The 14,796-nt window shown below is 35.9% G+C and overlaps 1 protein-coding gene across 3 annotated transcripts in view; it reads left to right on the forward strand.

Moving 5' to 3' along the window:
* TNNI3K (TNNI3 interacting kinase) overlaps nt 1-14,796 on the forward strand; it is a 281,015-nt gene that overhangs the window by 79,298 nt on the left and 186,921 nt on the right. For all 3 annotated transcript variants that reach the window (XR_009244475.1, XM_058658087.1, XM_058658095.1), the window contains exons 6-9: nt 1,807-1,905; nt 7,196-7,334; nt 13,383-13,527; nt 13,610-13,714. Coding sequence is in view for 2 of the 3 variants with exons in the window: in XM_058658087.1 (XP_058514070.1) it covers nt 1,807-1,905; nt 7,196-7,334; nt 13,383-13,527; nt 13,610-13,714 (488 nt within the window). In the remaining variant the exon portion in view is untranslated. The remainder of the gene's footprint in view (nt 1-1,806; nt 1,906-7,195; nt 7,335-13,382; nt 13,528-13,609; nt 13,715-14,796) is intronic.

The following is a 14,796-nucleotide window of genomic DNA, read 5'->3' on the forward strand; positions in this document are numbered from 1 at the left end:
TACAATGAAACTGTTTACTTTATCTTGACAATAGGATGTTGGATTCTCTGCCATTGTCCATGCCCGCAATGATGGACATATGACTGTGTATGAAGGACTATACTTTAGTAATGATATAGAGGAACTAGGCGGGGGTGGGGGAAATTATGGCTGGGATAAGGGAAATCCCAGGAGCCTATGGAACTGTATCATAAAATGATGATGATAATAATAATAATCACTAATAAAAAAAGAAACTCCTGGCTCCTGTCTTTGGCCAGCTCCACTCTGGCCACCATAGCTATCTGTGAAGTCAATCAGAAGTTAGTTGATTGTTTCTCCTTCTTTGTGTGTGTGTGTGTGTGTGTGTGTGTGTGTGTGTGTGTGAATTCCCTCCAATTCTTTCAAATACATACATACATACATATACCTTTTAAAGAAAAAGTCCACAGTAATAATGCATACATGTGAAGTAAATAACTCAAGTATACTCAAATATGTTGTTCAGAAGAGAGTGATATTTAGTAATATGTTTTGAGAGGAGAAATATAAAAGGTCAATGGGCTTTAGGTGAAGGATACCAGAACATTTCACCTGGAAATTTACCACTATGGCACAGTGATCATTTTGTGGCATGGAAAGTTTAGAAGAAACTGATTAAACAAAATCTCTTTGTAACTCCACCTCATTTATGTAAAAGCAGTACATAACATTTAGAAAAGTGAATTTCCTCTTTTCTATAAGAAAGGATGGAATGTATTACCCTCAGAGACAACACTAAACCCTTATCAGTTAAGAGAAAGCATCAAGTGAATTCACATATGAACTTTTCTTTCATTTTTTTCCACATAAATTTACCTTCTCCGAATTTGCTATCCCTCAAAGTTTGTTATCCTTTGTCTTACTAATTCTCTACAAAAATCTGTGCCCATTTACTAAGACAAGACTAGGTTCTAAACACCACTTAAGTTTTACTCATTGCAGAGTGCCTCTTCAAGCTTAAGTGACACAAATATTCATAAAGTTTTGTTCATTTTTCTCTTGTTAATTTGCCTTTTCTCAGTATAATTACAGTGTCCTCACTGAGGAACCAAAACTTGATAGAGGAAACATACATTTTTCCACTTGTGCAATTGCCAATATATAGCTTGCATGAAAACAGTTGGTCAATAGTTTCTGTTAGTTTTCCATTTTCTCATTAAATCATTCATTTACTCAACAAATGTTTACTGAATAATTAGTATTTGCACAGTAACAAGCCTGGGTAAGATTGTAAACATGAATCTGATATACAGTACGTTGTTGAATAATTTCTTCTTTGGCAGGGATTATAAATCATAAATAGAAAATTTTTCTAGATGACAAGAGTGAGAATTATATGAAATTTAAGTGGTGTGTATGGGGGGGGGGTAAGAATCAGTTTCAGCCAAATAGAAGGGAACAAATTATTGAATGAGATATGGGTTTAGCTGTTTTTTTTTAAACATGAATAGATTGAGCAGAAGGGAATTCCTGGCTGAAGAAATAATGTGAACAAAACATCAGAGGATCAAAAATTGGGTTGAAGTTTGACTATACAACTGAATTTTAAGCAAGTGATGAATAACAAATGCATTCATATGATGCTATCAGATTGAGATCATAAATGTCCTACAATAGGGTTTTATCTTTATTTTATAGGCAACAAGACGTTAAAATTGGACAAGAGAGATTGAAGAAGTTGTGTTTCATGTTGCAAATCTTGATTAAAAGTTATGCATTGTGGTTGAATTTTGACAGGCCGATGCTCTAAATGAAGTCCCTAATTAAGATTCCTTTCTTACTTAGGCTGCTGATGTCTTGCTGCAACAAGGAGCTAATGTCAATGTCCAAGATGCAGTGTTCTTCACTCCACTGCACATTGCAGCATACTATGGGCATGAACAGGTAGGAATGACAGTGTTTACAAAGGTCAGGAGCACACTTGAGTGTATCAAAATTTTGTCAAACCACTTTATCATTAAATAATTTCAATTTAAATCATTTTTTAAAATTACTTCTGTCATAATCTCAGTTTCATCTTGAGGAGTGTAGAGATCCTTATAAACATTACAGATACCACTTAATTTGTTTGTATGGCTTATCCCAGTACACAAAGGATACTGGGACATATAATGGGTGTGATTACAGAAATTAGTCTTCTTGAATTTGGAAAAGTGTTTCTGTATGACCCTATATATACACATTAAATAACCCTTCTGATGTTCCTTTCTTCACCAACACAATGGAAACATATTAATGGAACCTACCTTACACATTTTTATGATAAACTTTTGGTAATAAATGTCATTGTTCAGATACTAATGTCAATGAAAATAAACCATAAAGATCCTTTAAAATGTTTTCTGGGGGGATAAAAGGTATCTTCCAGAAAAACTTCCTCTTTTCAACTGTTATTGGATGTTGTGGTTCATAAAATGTCTCATGAAATATGTTCACTATCTAGACTTTGGAATGTGTGAATATTACCTTAAAAGGAGATTTCAGATGTGATCAGGCTAAGGATCTTGAAATGAAGAGATTGTCTTGCATTCTTCATAGGTGTAGTAAATGATGGCCATTTGGGAGGCAGGAAGAAGGAATTCAGACCAAGTACCTGAAGCTATGACAAAGGAACAAAAGGTTGAAGGAATGCAAGTAAGAGGCTCCAAGCTAAGAAATGCTGGCAGCCCACATCAGCGGGAAAGCAGACATGGAACCTTGCTAGGAAGCATATGCTTCCAGACTGTTCACTTCTGACCTCTAGAACTGTAATACAATAGATTTGTATTATTTCAAGCCAGTGCAATTATGTTGCTACAGTAACAGTGATAGACTAATGCTTAAAATACCCTAGACAACTACATGCATTTAAATCATATCATTTGTTTTGCATAACTAACATAAAAGGTACATATTTTTCATATTTTGTCCTCTAATAAACAGCGTTTTCAGATTGTCTTAAAGTTTTTTTAAAAGATATATTTATTCATTTATTCAGGGAGCAGAGACAGAGAGAGTAATCCTGGTTCTAATATTTACTCGCCAAATGGCACACTGGCCAGGGGTTAGGACAGGCTATAGGGCAAAAGGGTTCGAGCCTCTGGGAATTCATCTGCTGCCTTTTCAGGCACACAGAGAGCTGGGTCAGAAGCAGAAACAGCCAAGACTTGAACTGATACTTCTGTAAGGAGTACTGCCCTACTGTAAAGTTTTTAACACACTTTCTTTCAGTTAGTCACTCTTTGATCTTCATAGCACATGTATATTAGGTCAGATAATGAGATAGGCAATATGTTAAGATGTGCAGTTTTGTTTTGTTTTGTAATTTTGCCCCGTTTCTGATGTTACTTTTAATTTGCCCTTCTTAATCAGGGATGGGCAAGCTGCTGTCAGGAGGATAGCTGGGACCTGTCTCAGGTGTGTCTGCTCTCAAAGAGCAAGTTTCTTCTGTTGTACAACATTACCCCTTCATGTTCCTCTCCAATCAGCAATACAAATACTGAAGTGCAGGCAATTTGTCAAAACGGTGAATCAGAAATTTCATAAGACATTTTGTTCTAATTCCAAAGTTTATTGATTCCCGTCCTTGGCACATCAAAAGACAAAATCTCTGTGGACTACTTTAAAGCATGCCCTGTAACTATTCTCAAGGAAATAAAAAATAACTAGAAATACAAATAGGATTGAATAACCAAATACAACAAATCTTGGTACACTTCATTTTTATTCTTTTTCATTTTATCTTTCTAGCTTGCTCAATTGTGAAATATTAATCTTTCTGTCTTTCTGGAGATCATGCCACAGCACCAACTAAGGAACCTGAAGTTGAAATTCGCACTGATTTGTGTCCTTGTGCGGCTATAGTTACTTACTGTGCCTTTATTTCTCTGATAGTCAGCATAGGTTTGTCACTCTCTGGCCTGTGTACCATGACCTCTAGTTTGGGAAGATTGCTCATTTCCCTGAGCTGGGCACTGAAAATGCTCTTACAAGCACAGGCTCCCAGAGCTGACAGGAAAGAAAAAGGCTGTACTTTTCTAACTTCAGGCTCCCACAGAAAATATAGAAAGTATATTATTTGTTGAGTCATCTTTTTTTGGTGATTAACCTCTTAGCCCAGCAGAAAGATAAAGAGCTGCTGTGCATGTTGGGTAGAGAGCTAAATTTGTTTACTTTCCCTGGAAATATTGTCACAGTCTTATGAAATTATGCTAAAATGTGGATGGCCCTTTTATGATAAGGGACTCACTTTCTGTTTCTGAAGGCAGCACATCAGTAATTTGTGGAGGCTATTGTCATTTGCTAAAATGCTGACAAGGAGAATGGTACATTTAATATATAAATGTGCCTAATGTGCCATGTTCCTAGCCATTTGCTTATTTATTTATTTTAAAATTGACGAATGGATGTTTTGTACCAAGAACAATATTTCTTAGGTATGTAATAATAGTGCTTAATGCAGAATTGATTTCGGAGATAGTTTAAATCTGCCCATTATAAATTCACATAATCAAAATTTATGGAGTCTATATAAGTGAAAACATCTGCTCTTGAGAACACAAGGTTCTTGAGATTAAATTTCTCTGATTTGATTTTCTCTGAATTAAACCTTGATGTACCCATTAGGTAACAAAGGGATACAATGATATTCCTTGTTGGTGTTACAACCTTTAATAATAGTTATTGAGTGCGAGACATTTTTTTGTTCTACACATGATCACTTGCTAAATCCTCACAGCAACTCTGTATTTACTCTTGTTATTCACATATAAAAGAGAAGAAACTGAAATATTAAGATGTTGATTTTTTTAAAGATTCCATAGATAATAAGTAACGATCCAAATTCCAAGATTCTTAATTATACCCATTATAATTAATAGGAAACAATTTTCCACAGATCACAACTGGTCAATATATTGCCTAGAATTTCTGCCAAATGTCTTCCTTTCTTTCAAGTATCCCTCTCCCAGATTCTTGAGAAGTTCTATTTAAGACATGTTTGTTTCCTGCCAAGGAAGGAGAAAACTAGAATTTGAGTTCACATTAAATTATTTCAAAAGGCAGAGAAACAAATAAACACAGTTTAACAGAGGAGGGTCTTCTACCTGCAGGTTTATTCCCAAATGCCCTCTACAGCCAACATTATAAATGGGAAGTCAAGAATGATGGACACAAGTTTTTCATCAGCATCTGTGGCTTTCCAGGACACAAACTAGTAAGTAGGAGGAATTAGAAGCAGAACGATGAGGCATTTCAATAGAAAGCCAATGTCCCACAATGGCTTCTCTGCTGTGCCAAATGCCTGTCTCTTGAATGCACCTTTGTGCTAAAATCTCAAAAATCAAAACGGTTGGAAAGAACTTCCTAATTATGTTCATAAAACAGAGGCATCCTAACTTACCGCTTAGGATCACTGAGATGACTTGTTGAAAATTCTCAGGGGAGACCAAGTCAAGTTTCCAGAAACTATTTGTGAAGTTCTGAAGTATAAATGTAAACAGTTGTAAGGAACCCATAAACACAATCCCAGGCAATTTCTTAAGTGCTTCATCACAGCATCCGTATCTACTGCTTTGCATATGAAGTAATAACCAGTTCCCTGCTTGTGTCCTGGGAAAACAGTCAAGGGCAACCCAAAGCCTTGGGACCCTGCACCTGTGTGGGAGACTCTGAAGAGGCTCCTGGCTCCTGGCTTCGGATTGGTTCAGCTCCAGCCATTGCAACCACTTGGGGAATGAATCATCAGATAGAAGATGTTCCTCTCTCTCCTTCTCTCTGGATATCTGTCTTTCTGATTAAAAAATAAAATAAATAAGAAGATAAATTACATAAGTCAAGTTTATTTTGTTTGTTTTTGTCCCAAACAACTCATACATTACTGCACTGCACCATAAAGCTGAAGCGGAACTGGTAAACATCTTTTCACAATTCACTAATATCTATTAGAAATTTCATCTATAGCACATACGAAGATTTTTCAAATCCATGCATAAGAGGTCCTCAAAAAGTTCATGCATATTATGAATTATGAATTCCTATTATGAATTATGAATTTGTACTATGAAAATCTATGTATACATGTTGAGAAAGCTGTACCAAAATAAATTCATCTTTAATTTCATTTCCCATTAACTTTTCAAAAATAGTCTCAGATACTAAATGTTAGTCATTGTGCTATGCATGTTTAACTAAATTACCTCATCTAGTACAATAAACTGTGAATTAAACCTTATAAGTATTCCCATTTTATATCTTTAAAAATTGAGATTCAAATTAGCTAACTAATATTCCCAAAGTTACACTCCTAATATGAATCAAAGTTGAGGTTAAACCCTAGGTCTTTCCCTGTACCTGAATTCTTAATCATGGTAATATATTGCCTCTTAACCTACAACACTCATTTCTTATTACATGATCATTAGTAGGCACTGTTGATTGGGAAAACTGTCATTTTAATTGTTGCCACTTGGTGTTTCACAGTTTTCCTTGTTTGCAGATCTATGATTTTTTTTTTCGCTTTTCAGCTTGCTGCCTGAGGCTGCAAGTACAGAAGCTGTCCCTCACTCCAGTCTCTATATATTGTGTTTTAGATCTTAATTCATCACACCCACTCACAATAAATCTCTTCATATGCAGGAATTGATTTACAAAGTTGCCAGCGACCTATGTCCAAACTAAGGGATTATGGGAAGAGAGTTTCTGGAAAACAGTTCTTACAACCAAAGCAAAACACACACACACACACACACACACACACACACTCACATACACACACACACACACACACACACATACTCTCTCACACACTCACACGCACTCACACACTCAGAAGCATCAGGCCTAAAAGTAGAGGTACCTCTTTACTCTAACCTCTATACCTTGCTTTGGGATGCCTAGAAGGACTGTCTTATTGTCTTAAGGAGATTCAATCTATTTATTGAGCTTGCAAAAAGAGAATAATGGACTTCTATAAATATTATCAATCCTGGAGTTACTCTAATTTCGAGTTTCTTATTACTGAATGTAATATTTTCCTATTGTTTGAACCAACCGTGTCATGATTTTCTTTTCTTTTGGGTGAAAATTTTCCAAGGAGGCCTTAATGATGTGCGTTTGTCTATACCACTAGAAGATTTATATTATTTGACTTTCGGATACTGACCTGATATTAATTTCAAATGAATGCTTTCTTCAGATTACCCGTCTACTTTTGAAATTTGGCGCTGATGTAAATGTAAGCGGTGAAGTGGGAGACAGGCCTCTCCACCTAGCATCTGCCAAAGGATTCTTCAGTATTGCAAAGCTTTTGGTGGAGGAGGGCAGCAAGGCAGATGGTAAGATTATATGTTTAGAGGACCTTTGTTATCACTTATTTGTCACATACGTTTTACTTGTATTCCCTCACTTACTGGATAGCAATGTTAAAGTTATCTGATCCTGCATGGTACCCTAATTTGTCCCAGAAGTCATAATTTATTACCTATAATATGGTTATTAAATCTTTATTTTCTCCCATTTCACGCTTTTGTCAAATCTTGTAAAATTAAGTGGCCCAGAGGAACTAGTGTCTCTATTCAGATTGAGCTAATTTGCTGTGATTTGCCATTCTTTTTCAAGTATAATTTGCAAGTAGCAGGTACTTAAATACCCAATGACCACTTGATGAATATTTATTTATGTGGAAACTCCTACCCAAATCTGGATTGTTCCCTTGTGCTTCTGTCTCAGAACATAGCCTCCACCGCAGTGACAGCACCCTGGCTTCTATTGGCATGGATTATTTTTGTCTGTTCCTGATCTTCAGATAACTGTGTGACTGCCTTTATTTACTCAACAAGATAATTTGGGCATTCATCCATATTGTGGTTGAATCATAGTTTGTTATTTTATATTAATAAAGACTGTATGATTATATGGGGATACTCCAAAATGTTTCAGGAATGGAATAAAAAGAGGTAAGTTTATTTTGGAGCAAAAATTATTTTAAAGTAATGTATAGATTTTTTTAAAAAACATGCATATTTCATTGTTCCTTAGAAGACTCCTAGTGTGCTTGGATTTTTTTTTGTGCTAAATAAACATCTTGTGATATTATTTTCCATAAACATTGAAGTACCATCCTAGCACATTTGTGCATTAAGCCCCCTCTTAATGAACACTTCACTGTTTGATGTTTCACTAGCAGATATTACTAAAATTTTAATAAGGTTCGAAGAAAAATCTACAAAATACATGGATATTCTCAGCTCAATGTATAATAGAATTTTTTCAATTTAGTTTCTGAATTATAAAATGAATTTTCAAAGGTTGATTAAAGGTATTTATTAAAATTTTTACCTTTCTTTCACTCTTCCTTGCAAGCTTTTTTTTTTTTTTTGACACAAATTCATCCAGAGTTACATCTTGCCATTAAATTCTCTCAGGCATATCCAACATTCTTCCATTGACCCCCTAGAGACCTAATTAAAAGCCCAGCTGTGAGAGCTACTGGCCTTTGTGGCAGGACAGATACACATTTCTGAAAGGACAGGGTTGTCAAACCCTGTGAACTGCCAGCTCCTTGGCCCCAGATTTAGATTGCTATGCAGTTAATAAACCTAATCAATGTTTTCTTCTACTATTAAAACACACAGGCTTCTAGACAAAACTTAAGAAGTTAGAAAGCTTCCATCTTCTATGTTGGAAATGGGGACCACTTTATTTTGTAAAACTTGATAAGAATAATTTACATTGTTTTCTTTAAGCCAGTGGGAAATGACTTGGGCATCTACTCTGTAGTGTAATTATAAACAGCTGGTGATGCCAGGAGACAAGGGATGCTGTTCCCTAGACCTAGACTAGGCAAGATACACATGTGTGAACCACTGAATATGTAATTGTGTTTTAGAAATCACCTCTGTCTTCCGAGGGGTCAGGAACTGCATCACTTTTCCCCTTTATTATCCTTGCCAACCTCAGGTTTTCATTCTGCACAACTCCAAAACTCGGCAGTGTCAAAAAGAGTGTCATTTACGATCAGCAGGTCTCCGGGATCGAAGCATTCCTGTGTAAAAGGCATTGAAATGTGTACTGCAACCATATTCCTTTACACAACAGCTTCCTGTAACATAATTTTAAACATTTTACCTCTGAGTTACAAAAGCACTAAAGGTGTTTTAAATCACTTTTTTCTAAGTCAAAGACACCATGAGTTAGATAGTTAAACAATTTTATTTATTTCTAGCACGCACTTGATATTTAGGTCTCCTGTACACGTTAATCATTTGCAGCAATTAGGCAAGCTGGAAGATCTGCTTTACCATTGGACATGCTGTGGGGCCTACCCTTAGCTAGTTCACTGATTCCAAAAGTTAGGTGAGCCTCAAAAATGTTTCCCAGATCTACAATTTGTGTATCACATGTGCACATAAAATGATGATCAAATGAATACAATTCAAAATTCAGCATTTACAGTGTGCTTTCATAGTAGCAGAATATCAAAAGTGATAATACATTTAGGCTACAAAATCAGACAAGATGTGGTTCTGAAAGTAGCCTCTCCAATCAGAGTGTTGGGAGGCTGACCCATTCATTCAGTTGTGTTTTAAATATCTGGTCTGCTTCTGTCTATGCCTTAGGGTCATGAAAAAGGAGAAGCATAATGTCTACTGAATGAGATGTAAGAGATCAACATACTGTTGAATGCCATAAGAAAAAAACAGTGTTATAGTCCTCAAATATAATCACTTTGATATACTTGATTAAAGGTTTAAAAACCTCTGAATTTAGAATTTATAATTTTTTGCCATCTGAATGTCAAATACTGTGTTAAATATTACAATTCTTTTTAAAAAAACTGGGTGTTTTTTATAGTCACAAAAATCCAAAGGCATGCCCAATAAGAAAAAAATATTAGTTTTTCAAACATATTGGAGATATTACACGGATTTGTTATCTAGTGTTCATTTAAGACACATTGGGATTTATATTAAAAATTCTGTACAATCTACTAATACTGATGGGCTTATATTGAAATTTTGTATTATCTTTAAGATAGTAATTAGAAATAAATAAGAAACTACTCCACCCATTCAGTAATGTTTCTTTCAAAACAATCTTCTTTCAAAATTTTCTTTCCATATTCTTTCAAAATATTGAGCAATCACTTTCTTCAGAGTAGATGACTAGGCAATAATATTGTCCTAATGATGTATGTGTATTTCTTTGTTTGAAATTATTTTTATTAAAGTGCTGAATAAAATATTGGTAGAGCAAATAGAATATGATACATACATTCAATATCTCTGAGATAAAGGAATACATGCTCTTTTTGTCCTTGCAAATTGACCCGGGATAACATAAAGTAGAACACAATGACTGTGGCAAAAATGCAGATATACACATAAACTGTGTATGACCCCATGTTTCTTTTGGCTTCATCCTTTAGTTAGTATTTACATATTTTTTAATGACAAGAATGTCTAAGCTACTGCAGGTAATTCACAAATAATCTACTCTGTAGTTTATTGATTCAGTTGTTGGAGGATAATATAGGGTTAGTCTGAGGATAGCCAGAGTTAAGTTATAAATGAATGGAAGATTTCACTGCAGGCTGCTTTGCCAGTCCCATTTCGGACCACAAGAATTTTTTATGCCACCCCTCCCCCACCAACGCCCTGCACTCCCAACCCTCCCCAAGCCTTGATACAGCATCAGCTTTCTCTGGCTTCAAACAGAACCTGAACAAAGGAAATGTATCATAAAATAGAAGTGAATCAAAAGAACCAGGCACATTATTCAATAGAGATCTTTCTCAGCTACTCATTAATAAAAAAATTCAAAGATTTCTTTTTCAATAACAGCCTCAGGAGGAGAGGCTCTGCAGCTTCATTAATGATTTCTCTTTGAGGATCTTGCAGGGCAATAGAATGAGAATAGCTGTCACAAGTCAGCATCTATAAGGCTCAGGTTATTGTCTATTAATTGCTATATGATGATGCCACCGACATGCACATGCTTGCATATCAATATTACCATCTCGATTTTCCTTCCTGTTCATTTTTCAAAATTTCATTTTCATTCAGTTCCATTGCGTATACAAAGTAATCCAATAATAAATAAATTTGTATAAGCTAGACAAAATAATGAAACCAATGGCTAAGTATTTTAATTTTAGTTTTAAATTAAAATGAGGCGTAGAACTTAAAAATTTGATGTTCAGCTATTATCTTTCCAGAGCTGCACTAGCTGTTCAGTTAGACTGTAAGGTGTTTGAGAGTATGGACACTATGCATGTGCAGATTGCCTTAGATGGCACTTGGTAAATCTCTAAGATCAAATTTAGTAAATAGATACAGTGACCAGCTTGATGCTAGATGCTTTCCATCATAACCCCATTAATGCTGTTAGCTTGCTTGCAACACTAGTGTTATTGCAGCCATTGTTAACAATATGATATTGATTTTAATATCTCATAAAGTGATTAGTGCGTAGAAATTATTTAATACTTGGTAAGGCGTGAAGATGTATGAGTCCAATTTTCGTACTTTCAGGTTTTGAAAACTAACTCAGTCTAATGTAAGCATAAAAGGAATATATTGGAGGAATTAAGTAGCCATTCCAAATCTTCCCAGAACAGAGTAGAAAACCAGGTTAAGCATATTCATAATAGAGAACAACATCAAAATTCGTGTCCCATCCTTGCCTTGTGAAGAAGCTCTGTCATCCCTGGTGGACACACATCAACACTTTGCTTCTAAGCACCAAAAATGCAGAAGTTGAATCCGTGACTGGAAGAGGGACCATGCAAATTATATGGAAATGTTGTCGCACTGACAGGATAGATTAGACCCTGCTTTTTTGTATAATCAGCACAGAGTCAATCAGATGTGTATTGAAGGGAGGAGTCTAGAGATAGGTGTCCCAAATAGGCTAATATAAAAGTGAAAATGCCATCGTTAAGAGCTTCCTCAAAGGGCTGAAATTGTGGGTTTAAGTGTCTGCCTGTGAAGCTGGCATCACTTATGGGTATCAGCTCAAATTTCAGCTGTCCCACTTCCAATCCAGCTCCCTGCTAGAAGCCTGGAAAAAGAAGAGAAAGAAGACCCAAATACTGGAGTCATTGCCGTCAATATGGGAGACATGAAAGAAGCTATTAGACTCTGGCTCAAGGCTTTGATTTGTGCCAGTCCTGGGTAGTGAACCAGTAGACAAAAGATCTCTCTATCTATGTCTCCCTCTCTAAATATACCTTTCAAACAAACAAGTAAGTAAAGGCTAAAGAATTATAGCGGGCACAGTATGATGGCTCAATGGCTAGATCCTCACCTTGTTAGCACTGAGATCCCATATGGGTGCTGGTTCATCTCCAGGGTGCTCCATTTCCCATCCAGCTTCCTGCTTGTGGCCTGAGAAAGAAGTAAGTGATGTCCCAAAGACTTGGTATCCTGCACCCAAATGGGAGAGCCAGTAGAAGCTCTTGGCTCTTGGTTTCAGATCAGTTTGGCTCTGGCTGTTGTGGCCATTTGGGGAGTAAACCTGCTGATGGAGGATCTTTCTCTCTGTCCATCCTTCTGTCAGTAAATATGATCTGCCTTTCCAATAAAAATAAATAAATTGTTACAGATAATTATCTCATAATAACAAGTTGAAATGAAAGTATGTAGTTGCCCTTTGCTTTTCCTGTGACCTAGAATCTCATAAAGTACAATCTCAGCCAATTTGATTGAACATGATGTTGGTTTGTCATTGGTAATTGTAATCTGGGAAACTGCCAAATATCATAAGAGATTTTAAGGATGTGTGCTCCGAAAAAAATGACAAGTGCCTGCTACTGAGTGAACAACTGGATTTTAAATGATCTGTCTGAACTAAAGCAATTAACAAGGTCTGTGTCACCCTAAAGCACTTTTGGTTTTCCTTGCTTTTTAGACTCTTTTATGACAATATACAGCTAAGAGTATGTGTTGGAACATCCTAAACAGGTCCCACTGTAGCCTATTGAACAAACATATTTGCGAAAGATGCTTTAACCATGATCTATAATTGTTCACACCCTTGAGGGAGAAAAATTTCTAAATGAGAATTTCTTGGAAATAAGGCCACAAGTTCATTTTAGATGCTTATGAGTTTTCTGAACTATTCCATTATGTAAGGTAGATTTGATTAGATATGTTCCATAGAATTTATGGGAACTAGAAGAAAGCCTGTTTAATGTGGGAAGAAGCAATAGAATAGAATTATAACATTTTTAATTGGTTGCACTTAATTTGCTTTATGATCATCATTAATTGGTAATTCCAAGAGTCTCTCAGGCGCTTAGAATAGTCCATGGCACTACATATACGAATGCTGACAATAGGGGGCTCCAGATGATATACCTTTTTCTTTTTTGTTGGCAACAGTGAATGCTCAGGATAACGAAGACCATGTCCCACTCCATTTCTGCTCTCGCTTTGGACACCAAGCCATAGTGAAGTACCTACTCCAAAGTGACTTAGCAGTTCAACCCCATGTTGTTAATATTTATGGAGACACCCCTTTGCATCTGTGAGTATTATGCAGCATTCCATAGGTCCTGCAAGTATATTGTGTGTATCCTTTTGCTTTAACATATTTTCTCCAAATACAGGGCATGCTACAATGGCAAATTTGATGTTGCTAAAGAAATCATTCATATATCAGGAACAGAAAGTCTGACTAAGGAAAATATCTTCAGTGAAACAGCTTTTCACAGGTAAATGAATATTTCAATACAATAGCCACTAAACTGAGCTGACACCCTACCACACCTGAAGTTGTGTACATAAAGCAAGAACAAATAGTGGCAGATGCTGCAATCATACAACGATAGCAGAGGCAAAGCAGAGGACACAGAGCCCCAGCTAGATGTATAGAGGAAGAGGTGGAGGCAGATGCTGCAGTCAGTACAACAGATGGGGCTGCAGCCAGATGCTGTGTTCCTGGCAGCAGCCACAAAGACAGGGGCTGCTGTTGCCAAGGCAACAGGCATATCAACATCTGTAAGCATATTGCTTCTATCCCTTTTCGTTCTGTGGAAAGCTGCCAAAAAGGGCTGTGCCTGTAATCCTCTTCCTTCTAGAATCTCATTACCAGAATTCATCAGCATCAAATGTGACACTTTTTTTTTCTTACCACTTAAACCTTATGTGCAAATGTGTCTACCTATCTGAGACATCCATCTGTCAGCCTGTAAAAGCCCACTCAGGATGGCCACTGTGATACCTAAGAAGGCATTAGCTCTTTTCTAGGAATACATGAGAGCCCTTTACAGCATGTTCAGGAAAGTGTGCTGAAGGGAAGCTGAGACTGGAAATTTTGCAATCATTTTTAAAAAGAAAAAGTTGTTAATAATTTAAAGTTATAGTTCTATAATATCCAAAAGGAAGGCAGATATTTTATAAAATTCAAGGCTCTTATTTTAATGGTTAACTATTTTGCTATGAAATAAAAACATAGTGATTTGAACTTAATAAATCATCAATGTACATTTACCTACACATTACTTCTTAACTAATCTGCCACCTATAAACAGATACTAAAACTAATAACAGACACAAAACTAATCTGCTTTTATGTAATATCTGTATTCCACTGATAAATGGCAAAGACAAGGGGACAATCTGTCTTATATGAACATTATATTTGTACTTTTGTGCACCTATATTTGTTACATGAACATTAAATTTGTACTTCCGCATGAGATATAACTCTATCAAATTCCACATGGATTTCCAGATTTTTCTTGTTAATGAAAGAAGTAAGCCAAGAGATATGTTATTCAAAAACTACTATATA

Source organism: Ochotona princeps, chromosome 2, assembly GCF_030435755.1.
Source record: "Ochotona princeps isolate mOchPri1 chromosome 2, mOchPri1.hap1, whole genome shotgun sequence".
NCBI lineage: Eukaryota > Metazoa > Chordata > Mammalia > Lagomorpha > Ochotonidae > Ochotona > Ochotona princeps.